Source organism: Euleptes europaea, chromosome 6 (assembly GCF_029931775.1).
Source record: "Euleptes europaea isolate rEulEur1 chromosome 6, rEulEur1.hap1, whole genome shotgun sequence".
Taxonomy (NCBI): Eukaryota; Metazoa; Chordata; class Lepidosauria; order Squamata; family Sphaerodactylidae; genus Euleptes; species Euleptes europaea.
Window position 1 is genome coordinate 11131752 of NC_079317.1, and position 18016 is coordinate 11149767.

Consider the following 18016-nt stretch of genomic DNA (forward strand, 5'->3'; position numbering starts at 1 on the left):
TATTTTCTTTCCTGACGTTTCGCCAGCAGCTGTGGCAGGCATCTTCAGAGGAGTGTTACTCCTCTGAAGATGCCTGCCACAGCTGCTGGCGAAACGTCAGGAAAGAAAATACCAAGACCACGGTCACACAGCCTGGATAACCTACAAGAACCAATGAACTCTGACTGTGAAAGCCTTCGACAATATTATAATACTAATTTCCTTATGGGTTATTTAGTTCCTTTTTTACAATTTTGGTCTCAGTGTGACATTATTCAGGGCCAAATGAACAGTATCATTAAAGTGTATATTTATTGATTGATTATTTAAACTTATTATCCTGCTCTCCCTGGCTGAGGCCAGGCTCAGAGTAGCTTACACAGGATGTTTATAGGTACCGGATGTTATACAGGTTCAAAAAATGGCAGACTCCAATCTGGTGAGCCGGGTTTGATTCCCCATTCCTTCACATGAGGCGGTGAACTCTAATCTGATTAATTCGGGTTGGTTTTCCCCACTCCTCCACATGAAGCCAGCTGGGTGACCTTGGGCCAGTCACAGTTCTCTCTGAACTCTCTTAGCCCCACCCACCTCACAGGGTGTCTGTTGTGGAGATGCGAAGGGAAGGCGATTGTAAGCCGGTTTGAGTCTCCTCAAATGGTAAAGAAAATCAAGGTATAAAAACCAACTCTTCTTCTTCTTCTACCTCAATAAATGTAAGCTGGACCTTTTTGTAATGTACTCCTTGGGAGTTTATTTACGGCATTCAATATCAAGTTTCTCTGACTGGGCAAACTCTGCTATATTAACTAACTATCCCTAATAAATTTCATCTAAAATGTGAAGAGCTAATGACCTTTCGCCCTGACCCGGATGGCCCAGGCTAGCCTGATCTCGTCAGATCTCAGAAGCTAAGCAGGGTCGGCCCTGGTTAGTATTTGGATGGGAGACCACCAAGGAATACCAGGGTTGCTGTGCAGAGGAAGGTACTGGCAAACCACCTCTGTTAGTCTCTTGCCATGAAAACCCCCCCATAAGGGGTCGCCATAAGTCGGCTGCGACTTGAAGGCACATTACACACACACAATGACCTTTCAACCCTACATTTTTATCCCACCAGTTCTACAAGGGGTTTGTTGTCAGGTTCTTCCCTTTCTCATCCTCACAACAACCCAGAAAGGTAGGTTAGGCTGAAAAAGAGCAACTGATTGAAGGTCACCCAGTGAGTTTAATAGCAAGTTTGAACTCAGGTCACCCTATACCAGGGGTGTTGAACTCAATTGTTATGAGGGTTGGATATGACATAAACGTTACTTGGTCGGGTCGGGCCATGCCTTGCCAGCCCAGATCCAGAGTGGAGGGGATGGCTGCCTCAACTGGCTCACGGGCCGCATAACATCTCTCAAGGGGCTGGATTTGGCCTGCGGGCCTTATGTTTGACACCCCTGACCTATACCATGGTCCACCAATCTAACCACTACCCCACACTAGTTCTCCCATGGTACCAACCTGCAGCTGGCTAAGGAGACTGTCATGGAGATGTTCTAACTCCGTAAGTGATTCTTCAGCAAAGGTTCCTCCAACGCCATCCCCCAAGGAACTGCGCTGGCTTTCTAATTCATTCAACAAACTGCTTAAGCCTTCTGCTTCCTGTAGGAGTTCAGTACAATTTGTTAACCGCGTTTGTATCTCCGGTGAAGTGGGCTGATGATCGAGACTTAATTCCTGGGTCTGTTGTCCCACTTCACACAGCGCTGCTCTGACTTCTTCCTCTCTATGTCTGTCTTGTTCCATTTGACTTTGGAATTGCTCTTGATGTCTGAAACGGGGAAGGGAGAAGAACTCAATACCAATTTGACAGATCGTATCTTGTAAAAAACGTAATTTCTGGGCTGTATAAACAGAGATAATAAGACGGGAAAACAGAGACGGAAGGAGAGCTAGATTTGTGACCAGTAGCACCTTAGAGTATTTATTTATTTCTATGATTTATAGGCTACCCTTTCCCAGCCGAGGCGAGGCTCACAGCGGCTAACATCACTCTAAAAACAATTAAAAACCTTTCATGTAACTACATAGAAATTAACCATAAAACCCCAGCACCTTAATATATTGCAAAACACTAATGCTCTAGCAGGCAAACAACTACATCTTCATAACAGACAGTACAACAGTTCCCTTATAAGGTCTGTGCGTTACCTCAGATAGTCAGTGGCCAGATGAACAGCGCATTCCCACTGATTTTGGAGGTCGAAAACCATTTCCTGAACAGCCAGCGCCTTGCTCCTATCGTCAGTCTTCAAGCGTTCCCCAAGAGCTGCAACATTTTGTAGCTTTGCGTAGCCCTCATCTTTCAGCAGTACGATTTCCTGTGTTATAAGAAACCACTTGAGGGCAAACTGATTCCACACATTGATCCTGGTCAGCCCCATGAGAAGGTAACCTGGTGCTCACCATAAGCATTCACACACAAATGTGTTGGTACCGTCCCTTTTGATATGTTGATCAACCAAGAAAGCTGAACTATGATAGGTCAGGAAAGGCATTTAGAAGGGCTTTTATGTTAGCCAGATGTGGAGCTTTGCCATCAGCCGTCTTAGAAGGCAGATATAAAAAAACTTCTCTTTCCAAGAGAGTCTGCCCGTGCAATGGTGAAGAAATTGAGACCCGCGAACATGTTTTTTTATACTGCCCTCTCTATCATGAGTTAAGATCTAAGACTATCCAAGAAATTTTAAGAAATAATATAGGGCTACCTGATAAAATTGGTATTTAATGACTACTGGAAGATAGTAACCCACAAACTTCCAGATGTGTGGCCAAATTTTGTGTTGCTATATATAAGGCCCAAAAGGATGCAATTTACAAACAGAAAAATTTGACAGATAAATACCGTTTTTTTCGCTCCATAAGACGCACTTTTTTCCTCCTCAAAAGTGAGGGGAAATGTCGGTGCGTCTTATGAAGTGAATGTGCGTCTTATGGACCCTAGCCCAGTCCATAAGACGCACATTCTAGCTTGGAAGGAAGGTGGGCGGGGCACACAGAGCCGGCTGGGCGCACCAGAACGACGCAAGCCGTGTCGTTCTGGCACACCCAGCTCTGTGCGCCCCGCGCGCCAGAACAACACGAGTCAGCATTCCCCGCCCCGACAGCCAGCTGGGAGGTGGGGGGACGCACAGAGAGGGCCCGTCAGCTTCCTAGCTGGCCTTCGGGGCGGGGAACAGCAGCTCGAGTCGTTCTGGCGCACCCAGCTCTGTGCGCCCCGCCCGCCAGAACGACGCGAGCCGGCGTTCCCCGCCCCGACAGCCAGCTGGGAGGCGGGGGGGCGCACAGAGCCGCTGGGCGCGCCAGAACGGCGCGAGCTAGCGTTCCCTGCCCCGACGGCCAGCTGGGGGGGGCGTCTTAGAAGCTAGCTTATTTGCCTCTCTAGATATGGGATTTTATTGATATATTTTATTTTGTGGACTCTTCGTCTGACTGATACTGTTTTTGTATTACAAAATTATGTTACTTCTGATTAGATGTGTTCTAATTTTTTTTTTGGGTCAAATGACTGTAAAAATAAAACTTTGAACTAGGTTAGGAAAGGAGCTAAAGATTAACTCATTAAATGAATTCTTTGACTGATTTCAAGACATGTTTAAAGGAGAAACCATGCTGTTTGCCCTGGTTTGGATGGCCCAGGCCAACTCAATTTTGTCAGATCTTGGAAGCTAAGAAGGGTCGACTCTAGTTAGTATTTGGATGGGAAACCACCAAGGAGGTCCAGGGTTATGATGCAGAGGCAGGCAATGGCAAACCACCTCTGTTTGTCTCTTGCCTTGAAAACCTTATGGGGTGGCCTAAGTCAGCTGCAACTTATCAACAATTCCCAACCCCAAGATGGTGAAATCAACCAATGGACACAACCTGGATTTTCAGAGATCAAAATGGAAAACTTTATCAAAGGTTATCCCTTTCACAAAACAAGCTGATAGACAGTGATTTGATCAGCCACTTCTTCTTCTCTTTCCTCTCAACAAACTAATAGTGTCTCTCTTCCTTGACCCCAAGTGCCTCGAAGGATCATCTTCAGTAATATATGTGGAAATGAAAGCAGCCAAGGCCTGATTCCATTGGTAGTAGGTTGCTAAGCACTTCCTATGCTTTCTCTCTCCACTCCTCGTGAGCACAGTCCATGGCCTGATCGTTTATTGAACTGTCAGAGCACCAGACCAACTTCTTCAAGGGTGAGGGATTACCACATGAGCAACTATACCACTAATATGTATTTATCTGTTGCTGTATGTTTTTATCTGGCTCTCACTGCATTACATTCCTATTCATGAAATACCATTTATTGAATTGCTGGAACATGTCACATTTAATATTTAAAATGTGTCCAGAGGAGGGCAACAAAGATGGTGAGGGGTCTGGAGACCAAGTCCTATGAGGAAAGGTTGCAGGAGCTGGGTATGTTTAGCCTGAAGAGGAGAAGACTGAGCGGGGACATGATAACCATCTTACAGTACTTGAAGGGCTGTCATATAGAGGAGGGTGCCGAGTTGTTTTCTGTTGCCCCAGAAGGTCGGACCACAACCAAAGGGTTGAAATTAAATCAAAAGAGTTTCCATCTAGACATTAGGAAGAATTTTCTAACAGTTAGAGCGGTTCCTCAGTGGAACAGGCTTCCTCGGGAGGTGGTGAGCCCTCCTTCGCTGGAGGTTTTTAAGAGGTTGGATGGCCATCTGTCAGCAATGCTGATTCTATGACTTTAAGCAGATGATGAGAGGGAGGGCATCTTGGCCATCTTCTGGGCATGGAGTAGGGGGTCACTGGGGGTGTGGTGGGGAGGTAGTTGTGAATTTCGTGCATTGTGCAGAGGGTTGGACTAGATGACCCTAGTTGTCCCTTCCAACTTTATGATTCTATGATTCTAATACTTATGCTTTGTTTCAGATTTCTGCAGTTCTAGCCCTATTACATTGTATATTTAAAGAGCAAGATTCGAGTCCAGCAGCACCGTAAAGACCTAGATTTTCCAAGGTATAAACTTTCAAGAGTTAAAGTTCTTGAAAGTTTATACCCTTTGGGATAATCTTGTTGGTCTTTAAGGTGTGACTGGACTTGAATCTTGCTCTTCTACTGCAGACCACATTGTCTAATGGTTTATTAGGTGTCTCTTCATCCTATTGGCCCTGACCTGCATGGCCCAGGCTAGCCCGACCCCATCACATCTCAGAAACTAGGCAGGGTTGGTCCTGGCTAATACTTGCATGGGAGACCACCATGAAAGTCGAGGGTTGCTGCGTAGAGGCAGGCAATGGTAAAATGCCTTCAAAACCTGATGGGGTCACCATAAGTGGGCTGCGACTTGATGTCACTGTCAAACAACATCACCCTATTAATTGCACTGACTTACATTACGTAACCCACCTTGAGTCTCAGCAACAAAGAAAGACTATAAATTACGTAAATAAATACATAAGTCAAGAAAAATAAATACATAAGTCAAAAAAAAATAAATGTTCCAGTACCTTTATCCGGCATAATCTTTCTTCCAACGGCATCTTGGCTTCCTCAGACCTCAGCTCAGAGATGGAATCTTTCACTCTTTGCACCCAGGAGAACATGTTCTGGGCAAGTTCCTCCAAGTTCTTTTCTTCCACAGAAAGTGCCTGAGAAGCTCCCAGGTTTTTACGCACGTGACAGAGCAACGTCTCGTACCTGTCGGCCAGCTCTGCAGATTCTAGCACCACTTCATCGCTTGAAAATCCAGACTGCGTCAAAGCGTTTGCCAACCAAGCTAAAGAATCAAATGACTCTCTGTGGGGGGGGGGGGGAGAAACCCAATAAATACACTTCAAGATCATATTATTTATTCTCTTTCCGTTTAAGTGAAGGCTTAATGTGAGGCTCTGCTTTGGGTGCCCCCACCTTCTGAGATTAGGAGGGCAGCAACCCAGGAGAGGCCCTTTTCAGCCACAGCACCCAAATATCTAAAGGCCTGTCTCTCCCCATATGTTCCTGTGCTCCAGCTTGCCACCTACAAGGTGTTCCCTCAGCGCCAGCGTGTAGTGGTTAAAGAGCGGTGGGCTCTAACCTGGAGAACCGGGTTCGATTCCCCGCTCCTCTACAGGAGCAGTGGACTCTAATCTGGGTTTGTTTCCCCGCTCCTCCACATGAAACCTGCTGGGTGACCTTGGGCCAGTCACAGTTCTCTTACAGCTCTCTCAGCCCCACCTGCCTCACAAGGTGTCTGTTGTGGGGAGGGGAAGGGAAGGGGATTGTAAGCCGCTTTGAGACTCCTTAAAGGTAAAGAAAAAGTGGGGTATAAAAACCAGCTCTTATTCTTCTTTAAAAGCGGTCAACCAGACTTCAACAAATGCCCATGTTTCCTCTGTGGTTCTTCCCACTTTATGGACAAACTCCCAAGGAAGTGAGCAGGAGAACTGTCCTTGGAAACTTGTAGGAGGCTCTGCAAGTCTGTTTTATTTACCAGAGCTTTTAGTGGGGTGTAAGTTGCAGGCAATTTATTATTGGGGGGGGTATTTATTTCTTTATTTACAGAACTTGTACCCTGGCCTTCCTGCTCCCTCCCAATCAGGGCCACCAAGGTGGCTAACAGTTAAAACTATCGTTATAAAAACACATCATGAAAACAGTTCAAACCAAAATAAAATTCATATTTAAAAACATAGAAAAACAGAAAATTAAAACATTGTTCAGGAAGGCGAGATCACTGGGGAAACAGCTGACAAAACAAAATTCCCCTGCCGGCACAGGAAATGACAGAAGGGGACAGACAAATATACCCAGGGAGAGACTTGCACAGTTTTGGCGCCACAACCAAAATGCCCTCTTTAGGGTTGCCACCCACCTAATCGCAGATGGTGAGGGCACCCAAAGCGGAGCCTCAGAAAATGCCTTTAATGGTCAAGTAGGTTTATAATTATTTGATGTTTTGAATTATGAGTCACAGGGAAACACAGAAACGTTTCAATAAAACAAAACAAAAATAACCTGAGAGGGAATACCAGGACCAAGGTTACCCAGGGTTGCCAACCTCCAGGTGGGACCTGGAGACCTCCTGGAATGACAACTGATGTCCAGACCACAGAGATCCATTCCCCTAGAGTAAATGGCTGCTTTGGAAGGTGGACTCTATGGCATCATACCCAGCTGAGGTCCCTCCCCTTCCTAAACCATGTCTTTCCCAGGCTCTACCCCCAAATCTCCAGGAATTTCCCAACCTGGAGTTGGCAATCCTAAGGTCATACAATGAGCTTCATAACAAAATACAAATCTGAACTAGGTCCTCCCCAGTGTAATTTTGGCATCCTATCAATTACAACACACCAGCCCTCAGCGCTATGTAGATACTCTTTTCCCTATGCAGTTTTTTCTAAAGACCAAAATTAGTCTGGGAACGCCAACTGAAAAAAGGCTGCTTAATCATTTCTTCCCTGGTCATTTTTTCAGATAAAAACCACTCCCCCCAAACCAAACTGTTTTGTCACCAGCATGGGGAAAGACACATGGAGTCTGAGCACTGGTTTGCGCATGGCTGTGAATGCCAAAGATCTAGGAAGGTACATTTAGATATAATTACTCCCGTGTGCATGAAAAGGGAAATCACCCACTACACTGACACCGGAACAGGCCCCAAAGCTGAGAAAGTCATCTATAACAAAAACGGGATACCTCTGTTTTAACAGAATTCGGTAAACATGTTCAAGTTCTGGATTCTCCTTCTGGTAGTCTTGCCATTTCTCTTCCTGAAGACTTAGCCATTCTTCCAGAGCACTGAAATCTTCTTCGAGCCTAAAAAAATAACACAGAAGTAGATGCAATATTTCTATGATAATTATTATACAGCTGCAAAAATCTTTGGCAAACAGCAATTTGATGCAAAGGACATGAAAGGATCTTGGTCCCAATTCAACAGGTCCACCTGGCTTGGCCTGGTTGACCTTTCCTAGGAAGGGAGTTCTATCACACTATGCCACCACAGAAAAGGCCCTGTTTTTGGTGCTTGCCAGTTTATTTACTCACAGAACCTACACCTCCGCCTTTCTGCCCTTATCGGAGCCACCAAGGCAAGTAACAGATGAAAACCGTACATAATAAAAACACACCTTAAAAACCATTAAAACCAAACAAAAACACATCATTCAAACAATTAAAACCACACGTACATCCCCTCCCCATGACCAGGGACGCTGCTTTCCAAACATGCCTGATCACAGGTAGGAAGGAGATGCATAGACATCTCCTTCAGGCATAGGTGCTGTGCTCACAAGCCGCTGAGGTGGGACCAGTGCTCACATCTGCTCCTAGTTACCACACAAGGGGTTGCCTGCAGAAGGCTAATGTCTACACTGTACAAGGATCATATGCATATTCACTATAATGCAGAGGGAGGGCACCTTGGCCATCTTCTGGGCATGGAGTAAGTGTTACTGGGGGTGTAGGGCGGGGGAGGTAGTTGTGAATTTCCTGCACTGTGCTGGGGGATGGACTAGATGACCCTGGTGGTCCCTTCCAAATCTATGATTCTATGTGCAGAGCTGAGTCAGTACTATCAAGTTCAGTACAATCACGCCTCGGAGATATTGTGGGTTCGGTTCCAGACCACCACAATAAAGCAAATATCACAATAAAGCATTGTTTTGGCTTCCCAGTGCATATAAAAGTTAAGTTTACACTATACTGTAGTTTATTAAGTGTGCAATAGCATTACGTTTTAAAAAAATGAACTGTAATAATAATGAAAAAGTTTAAAATACTGCGAGAATTACCAACGTGGGGCACAGAGACACGAAGCAAGCACGTGCCGTTGGGAAAACGGCGCTGATAGACTTGCTTGAAAATGCAATGTCTGTGAGTTGCAATGAAGTGAAATGCAATAAAACGAGGTGTGCCTGTACTGCTAATTTGAATGGCAGTGGCTCGGCAGGATCCCAGATCTTCCATATCATCTGTGAGAATCATTGAATCATAGAGTTGAAAGGGACCACCAGGGTCATCTAGTCCAACCCCCTGCACAATGCACGAAATTCAAAACTACCTTCCCCCCCCCACCCCCAGTGACCCCCTACTCCATGCCCAGAAGTCGGCCAAGGTGCCCTCCCTCTCATGATCTGCCTAGGGTCATAGAATCAACCTTGCTGACAGATGGCCATCTAGCCTCTGCTTAAAAACCTCCAGGGAAGGAGAGCTCACCACCTCCCAAGGAAGCCTGTTCCACCGAGGAACCACTCTGTTAGAAAATTCTTCCCAATGTCTAGAAGGCAACTCTTTTGATTTAATTTCAACCCATTGGTTCTGGTCCGACCTTCTGGAGCAACAGATAACAACTCGGCACCCTCCTCTATATGACAGTCCTTCAAGTACTTGAAGATGGTTATCATATCCCCTCTCAGCCTTCTGATCCTTTTAACTGGAGATGCCAAAGATGGAACCTGGGACATTCTACCCACAAAGCCCATGCTCTGCCACCGAGCCCTGTCCCCTCCCAGTAGCTGGTCTGAAGAATGGATGTAGTATTTTGGTTCCTATAGGAAGGATATGCTTTAGATATGTGGGTACAAGATCACAAAGGGCTTCTCACCTGGTAAATTGTTGCAAAGATGCCTGGAGCTCTTTTTCACGGGCCTGACATTCGGAAGTTACTCTTTGTAACTCTGATTCTTGGTCTCTCACCCAGCCGCTCAGCTGGCTGACGGTGGCTTTGGGCAGGTAGTTCTTCACCTTGCTCAGGAGAGTCTTCACCTCGTGAATGTCATCGCCTTTGCCTTCAAACGTTAGGAAGCTCTGGACAAAGCGAGAAACCACCAGATATCAAGGATGCATCTAAACCCAGTGCAGTGATTGAAACAGGAGCAACTTGAAGAAGAAGAGCTGGTTTTTATATGACGACTTTCTCTACCACTTAAGGGAGAATCAAACCGGCTTACAATCGCCTTCCCTTCCTCTCCCCACAACAGACACCCTGTGAGGTAGGTGGGGCTGAGAGAGTGTGGCTAGCCCAAGGTCACCCAGCTGGCTTCGTGTGGAGCAGGGAAACAAATCCAGTTCTCCAGATTAGCCTCCGCCGCTCAGGTGGAGGAGTGGGGAATCAAACCCGGTTCTCCAGATCACAGTCCACCGCCCCAAACCACCACTCTTAACCACTACACCACGCTGGCTCTCAAGGCACGAGAATGCAGAATGGTCCAATCATTCTGCACTTGGCCCCAGAGTGCAGATCAAAAATGGGACAACATACATCATGACAGTGACTCAGGCAGGAATGGAGGGGATGGGCTTCTCTGGAAGCAAGTAATTCTCTCGCACTTTCAAAATAAACCTATTGGCTGCAAATAGGAAGTGTGCCCTCAAATTTCATTTAGGAAAAAAAAATGCCTCACATGAAGCTGCCTTGTATTGAATCAGACCACTGGTCCATCAAGGTCAGTCTTGTCCAGCCAGACTGACAGCAGCTTCCCAGAGGCTCATGTGCGTGTCTTTCACATCACTACTACCTGGTCCTTTCAACTTGAGATACCAGGGATTGAACCTGAGACCTTCTGCAGGCAAACCAGATGCCCTACCCCTGAGTCACAGCTCCTCACATTTCAGATGGTCAGGGACCACTGCTCTAGAGGATGCAATTCCAAGTCACTGGCCTTACCCTAAGCTGTTGAAGCTTCTCTTCTAATAGCTCTTTTGTTTCCAAGGGATCAAAACATTCCTTCAGAGACAGCCATGTACCGCTGAACCAGTCATTAAAATCCTTACACAGATCTGCAGAAAGACAGATTTTGAAATAAGATTTTGGACAGAGTAAGAGCAACTGGTACCTTTCCCCTTACAACTATGAAATGAAAAGGGCTACAGACTTTTTAAAATGAAAGCTAAGAAATAACAGCAAAAATGAAATAAGGAAATGATTGCCATTTTGAAGTTCAAGCCACTACATTTCCAAATAGAGATAAGCCAATAAAGATTCACGTTAAAACTTGTGTACTAGTTAAAATCATCCCGACATTGAAAATTGTTTATTTATTTTTAATTGACAGTTTGTTGAAGGGTTGCCTAATACAGATATGGGAGGTTTTGCAATAAAATGATACTCCCACTTACAGTTCAAGAGAGTGGAAAAGTGATCCTGGAAAATTTGCTTCTTTGAATTAAACAAATCAATAACACTCGTAAGCTGCTTGTTTAATTCAGCCACATCTGGGTTCAAACAACCCATCTTTTCTTGGAGCAATGTCACATGGTGTTTTTGTTGAAGAATCCTCTGATGTAGTTCCTAATTTAAAAAAATGGAAGTGGAACAATTAACAGAAAGCAAATATGTTAACAAAAAGCAAATATGAAGATAAATGTTTAAGCATTTAACAAAAGCCTATATTGGAGAAATGTTATTTATTTGCTATTGGTGTAGCCCTGGCCTTGTATAGTTACCAACTTCAAGAAGAAGAAGAAAAAGAAGAAGAGTTGGTTTTTATATGCCGACTTTCTCCACCACTTAAGGAAGAATCAAACCGGCTTACAATCACCTTCCCTCCCCCACCCCACAACAGACACCCTGTGAGGTAGGTGGGGCTGAGAGAGTGTGACTAGCTCAATGTCACCCAGCTGGCTTCATGTGGAGGAGTGGGGAACCAAACCCAGTTCTCTAAATCAGACTCCACCACTCCAAGCTCCCTTCATCAGAGACCTTCATCATGGTTAACACTTAACAGAATTAGCTCTCAACTACTATCTTCATTTATGTTATTTATAGTTTGCCTTTTTCACTTAGACTGGAGGCATTTTGAAGGTATTTGATTTCAAAGCCCTGTTGTGTTAAGGCTGGTGCCAATCCACCCTTAACCATAGTAAAGGACAAAGTGTGTGTGTGTGGGGGGGAATTGAATTAAAGAGAAAGGGACTGTGATATAGGAGGTTATTTATAGTTTGCCTTTCTCACTTAGACTCGAGGCATTTTGAAGGTATTTGATTTCAAAACCCTGTTGTGTTAAGGCTGGTGCCAATCCACCCTTAACCATAGTAAAGGACAAAGTGGGGGCGGAATCGAATTCAAGAGGGGTGGTTCTCACATTTGTGGTGGGAGTGCCCAAGGGTAATAGAATTTTGGAACAAAATACTTAGTAAAATTAGAGAATTGTTTAAGATTAGGCTTCAAGTAACTGTAGACCTGATGTTTATGGGAATATTGGGGTGTGAAGGTAGAAAAGAGTGAACAAGAGATGTTTAAAGCGATTATATTAGCGGCTCACGCAGTTATAGCTTTTGGATGGAAAGATAAAACAAAGTGGACTATGGACAGGTGGAATAATTATGTGTTCGAATATGTGCAAAACAGATGTATTGGGATACTTAAAACAACAGACGATGGGAGAAACAGAAGAAATGGAATTGAAGACTAAGTGGAACCCATACATTAATTGGGTGAAAAGAGGAGAAGCCAACGAAGAGACTTTAGTTAAACTAAAAAGGCTATGCTCATGGCTGAAAATATTAAAATATGATATTATGGATTGGTCCGTGGGGGGAGGGGAAGGGGGGGAAGGGGGAAATTTGTATTGGAAGAAGGAAAGTGTAAATTGTAATTATAAAGGTATGGAGATGTAAAATGACCTCCAATGCAATAAAATATATATATATATATAAAAAAAAGGAAGGGACTGTGATATAGGAGGCTTGTAACCCTATGGCCCTCCCTAGGACCCTTAACCATGGTTTTACACATGCACGAGCTTGCCCTTACTCGTTTCAGGCGTTAAGGGTAGCCAATACCAAAAAATGACAAGAAAAGAAGGAGCACCGGGGTGGGGGTGGGGGTGGGGTCTTTTTCCTGCCGGCTAGACGTACCTCCAATTTAGTAAAGATCTCCAAAGTGTTCGAGGGAGACAAAGCTTTCAGAAGCGATTCGGTCATTCCAATCTGCGTCTTGGCCAGGTCAAGATCCCCTTTTAGCTCAGCCGTACTGCCGTTGAGTTCAGCGGTTATCAACTTGTTGGGTAAGTGCTTTCTTATTAGCTCCATTTTGTTCGAAAGAGAAGATTTGATGACCTGAGAATGAGAAGTACAGAGGAGGGGGTCAGGAGTTCTGTCAGCTGATTTTCTTACAATGTTAACTTCATAAAATGAAGTTTCGGAGCACTTCACGGCTTTTTTTGTACTTCCCTTCCTTCTTGGAAGTACAAGTTTCCTTCTGGCTCTGAGGGCCTTGTCACTCATTTCATTTTTTAAGGTGTACGTTTAAAATCTTTTGAGGATGAAACTAGGCATTCTGGAGGACAAAGAGCTTCTGGGTACCCAAGGTTGGATGGGATCAATAAAATATATAGATAATAAAAATACGATTTATTTAAAGCACTACGTCAAGATAAAAATTAGTTTAAAAACGTTAAAACATCACAATGGCATTTCCTAAGGTTGATATCTATAACCACACACCAGACCCATTTCGGCCTGTTTGGGCTTCTTCAGTGGTCTATTGAAACCCATGTAAAACATAAGAAGGGAAAGGTGAAAGCTCTTGGATACATACATGATTGTCACTTGCAGAAAATAGGGCTGAAGCGACGGTTTGTATATCTCAATTAGCCATCACAGATTAGTCAACAGCAGGCAAAATGTCACCTGATACAAATTTCAGCCTGGTTAATCAGAGGGAAGCCTCTCTCTCTCTCTCTCTCTCTCTCTCTCTCAATCCCCCTCTTCTCAGCTGCATCATAAAAATAGCAACTGGGGTCTTCCTCCATACAAGAGGCAAGAGAGCGCCATGCCTGTATTAGAACCCCTGTGCCCACAACATTTTGCGGCCTTGAGTGGTCTATTACTTCATACCACTATTACTGTAACATGACTGTAACAGGTAATGACAAGGAGAGAAGAAGAAGAAGTGTTGGTTTTTATATGCCAACTTTCTCTACTGCTTAAGAGAGACTCAAAGCGGCTTACAATCACCTTCCCTTCCCCTCCCCACAACAGACACCCTGTGAGGTAGGTGGGGCTGAGAGCGTGCAACTAGCCCAAGGACACCCAGCTGGCTTCATGTGTAGGAGTGGGGAAACAAATCCAGTTCACCAGATTAGCCTCCACTGCTCACGTGGAGGAGTGGGGGATCAAACCCGGTTCTCCAGATCAGACTCCACCCCTCCAAACCACCACTCTTAACCACTACACCACGCTGGCTCTCAGACCAAGGTTTCCATCTCTATTCCACATGTTCAGATTGGATATTAAAGTTCTCTGTGATCTCGAGGCTTTGGAGATCCTCATTCTGCCCTGAAGACAGAAGTCCCAGCACTGTTTGTAAGTAAGCCTGGAAGGTGGAGTTTAGAACATTAGAACATAAGAAAAGCCCTGCTGGATCAGACCAAGGTCTATCGAATACAGCAGTCTGTTCACACAGAGGCCAACCAGGCGCCTCTAGGAAGCCCACAAAGAAGACGGCTGCAGCAGCATTGTCCTGCCTGTGTTCCAAAGCACCTAATGTAATAGGCATGCTCCTCTGATCCTGGAGGGAATAGGTATGCATCATGACTAGTATCCATTTTGACTAGTAGCCATGGTTAGGCCTCTCCTCCGTGAACATGTCCACTCCCCTCTTAAAGCCTTCCAAACATTCTAAAGCACTATTTTAATAGGGTGTTTCCTATTTCTTCACACAGACAAGCTGAGAAAGAGAGAAGATTGTGGGCTCTTTCCTTGTGTCAGGCCGTTATCTCAGTTCCAGTGTTGCTTCTGACTCCTGGCTGAACCGTCCTGATCTCAAGGACGACGCCACATTCCTAAGCCTGGGAACGCTCTCCTGGGAAAGTGTGTCTGATGTTTATGCTTTGTAATCTCTCGCCGTTACCATGCTTTATATTGCCAACTAGCTAGCAAGGCACCCATAGCTGACATCTTACTCTATAAGCACTGTATTGCCTATTTGACCAGTAAAAGCCATCTGCTTGGATTCTAAGTGTCTCTGTGGTGATTTCTGGTTCCTTGGGTCAGGAGCTTACATTATGTCAGCTATCACTCTTCAATGTTCCCCTAGTCAGGTTGGAGCCCGGGAGGGTTCACCTGCCACTCGGGTGGGAGCCAGGAGGTTGCTCTCCGAGTGAACCGTGCCTGCGGCCTTGTGGAACCCTGGAGTCCATATTTGAGGATCCTACCCTGTTACAGGACTTGGTCGCTGAACTTTTTAGGACTACTCTAGAGGTTTGCCGCTTGAGGGACCTGGTACAAACTCAGTGGCAGTCTCTAGGGAGGGCTCTCTGGATGTTAACCGCGGAGGATACTAATACCAGTTTAGACCTCCAGGATTTTGATCGGCTACTGGATGATGCCCGATCAGCAACCGAGGACTTACAAGTACTGACCGGATTATTGGACAAACTTATTGCCCGGGAGACTCTCCCGTCTACGGCTCTAACGCGCACTGTTACCCTGGATATAGGTGCCATGGCAGGGCCTGCACCAGAAGGTTTTTCCCTGGTACCCAATGCGGCCGACTGTCAAGCCGAAGCCAAACGGATCGCTGTTCACACAGCTCTCCTCTTTGTGGATTGTACAAAGGATACCCCGGTAGCTACCTTGGCCCAGCGTTTGGCGTCGACGTTTGGGCCCGATGCACCTGCTATTGCTGTTCGTATACAACCATTGCTGGGCGGGGAATCAGATCCTATTCTTGCTATCCTGGAAACGGAACTTTTACCCCATGTTACTGCAGCTGCAGCCCTGAGACTTGAAAACGAAAAGGTCCTCGCTGATAAGGCAGCCGCAGAAGCGGCTCAGGCGGCAGCCGAGGCTCAAGCCGCAAGGGACAAGGAGTTACAATTGGCTGCGGATCGGGCGCGGACGGGCAGCCGCCCCAAAGGCACTATGAGAAGCGACCATCCGTTGGGACTGTCTTTCTCCCCGGTATTTGCCCCGTCGCGCACAACCCAACGCGCACGCCGCCTTGCGGATCGACGCCAAGACTCCGGTGAGTCTGAGGAAGAGGATCTATATGGAGACAGTTCTCAATGGGCCACGAGTTTTCGTAAAAGTAAACCTCATCGTACCGGGGGAGAAGATGTTCACCTCTTACGAGCCCAGAATCGAGAGCTCTCCGGTCGAGTCGATCAGCTCCAAGAGTTAATGGAACGTATGCTCCAGGACAACAGACAATTACAACAAGCCCTGTTAGCCCAGGCACAGCCTGTTCCAATACCGGGGCAGGGGGCGCCAATTCAGCCACCCGCTAATGTGCCTGCCCCACCTCTACCCCCCCCGGAGGTCCCGTTTTACCTCCACCCGGCCCGCCCGTACTACCGGGACATCCGATGCCCGGTCCTTGGAAACAACTCAAGTTGAAAACTACGTACGATGGATCTCTCGAAACCCTACCCTGTTTCTTGCATCAAGTGGACAGTTATATGCGAGAACAGGGACAGTTTTTCCCTACAGAGGATAGCCGGGTGCGCTATGTAGCTTCCCTTTTGACAGGTAAAGCAGCCGACTGGATGGTTCTCCAGTTCGACACCCGATCCCGCTCTATTCGTTCCCTCAACAATTTCATGACTGCTCTACGGAGGAGGTTTGAGGATCCCTTTTTGGGAGAACAAGCCAAAGCGGAACTGTTACAATTAAGGCAGGGCTCTACTCCTGTTCGAGAGTTTGCCGATGAGTTTCAGAGACTGGCAAGTAAAATTGTGGGCTGGCCCGAAGCCACCCTTGTTCACCACTTCAGGGAAGCCTTACACCCTGATATTCTGAACTGGTCGTACATGAGGGGTGACCCCGAAACCCTTGAGGATTGGATACTATTGGCCGAGGAAGTGGAAAGCCGCCGGCGCTTTATTTCCCTTGTCCGTCAAAAACACAAGGAGAAAAGCGTCCCAAAGTCCCAGCCTAGAGGGGCAAGCCAGCCGCCTCCTGTCCCTCGAAAACCCACACGTCCGCCCCAGGATCGTGAAACCCGATTTCAAAGGGGCGCCTGCCTCACTTGCGGGGAAATGGGCCACTTTGCAGCAGCCTGCCCATACCGCCCTGAAATCTTTCGTCCCACCACGATGACTCGAGCCAGAGGACGACTCTTACGCAGAGGTACCGCGGCCACCCGCAGCACAGCACCGGGAAGACCCACACCCTCTGCACTTCACGCCGGAGACTCAGCCACCCTGCCTGCCATGGATGACCCCGCCGGGTCTTGGATTACAAGTGCCCCATTGGGGGACATCTTTCCCTCTTCGGACGAAGAGAACCCATGGAATTCTTCAGCTTTGAACCTGGAATCCCCCCTTGATTTGTCAAAAAACGGCTTCGGTCTGTGGTGAGTGGAGCGTCTCCACAGACCCCTGCAGATTCTCCTGCTAAGCCGAATGCTCCCACTAAAATAAAGGAAGTGGAAACCACCGTTTATGTGAACGCAATATTACAACACCATGAAGGTGGTCCCCAACTACCAGTTAAGGCGCTTATAGACTCCGGTTGCAGTCGCACTCTCATAAACGAAGCCACGTTTGCCGCACTCAAAGTAGAATCCAAGGCTTTACCAGCCCCCGTCCAATTTGCCCAAATGGACGGGAGCCATTTCCAGGGGGGTCCAGTTGATCGCCGCACCATAGGGGTCGCAATGGGAATAGGCTCCCATTGGGAGCAGATAGACTTCACCATAGCCCCTATCCGGTTCGAAGTGGTCCTGGGAATTAACTGGATCAAAGGACATTGTCCCGGTATCGACTGGGAGACGAACACTATCTCCTTTGCCAACCCCAAATGCGACCAGCATCGACAGCGAGTTGCGCTGCTACATCCACCCGCTTCAGCATTAGCCTCCGAGATCCCAACACCCCCGATCCTACCTGATGCATATCGAGACTTTGCGGATGTCTTCAACATTAAAGAATGTGATGCCTTACCCCCCCACCGGGCCACTGACTGTGCAATTGAAGTAGTCAAGGATTGCACACTGACCAAAAGTAAAATCTACCCTATGAGCGCTTCCGAGCGCACTGTTCTACGAGACTTTTTAGACAAAAACCTTGCCAGAGGATTCATTCGCCCATCGAATGCCCCA

The 18016-nt window shown here is 46.5% G+C and overlaps 1 protein-coding gene across 1 annotated transcript in view; it reads right to left on the minus strand.

The window, feature by feature from the left end:
- SYNE2 (spectrin repeat containing nuclear envelope protein 2) overlaps positions 1-18016 on the minus strand; it is a 222887-nt gene that overhangs the window by 147919 nt on the left and 56952 nt on the right. The window contains exons 30-37 of the mRNA XM_056851222.1: positions 12829-13029; positions 11089-11260; positions 10637-10749; positions 9575-9777; positions 7666-7785; positions 5499-5787; positions 2179-2348; positions 1489-1798 (exon numbers count right to left, since the gene is read on the minus strand). Coding sequence (XP_056707200.1) covers positions 1489-1798; positions 2179-2348; positions 5499-5787; positions 7666-7785; positions 9575-9777; positions 10637-10749; positions 11089-11260; positions 12829-13029 — 1578 coding nt within the window. The remainder of the gene's footprint in view (positions 1-1488; positions 1799-2178; positions 2349-5498; positions 5788-7665; positions 7786-9574; positions 9778-10636; positions 10750-11088; positions 11261-12828; positions 13030-18016) is intronic.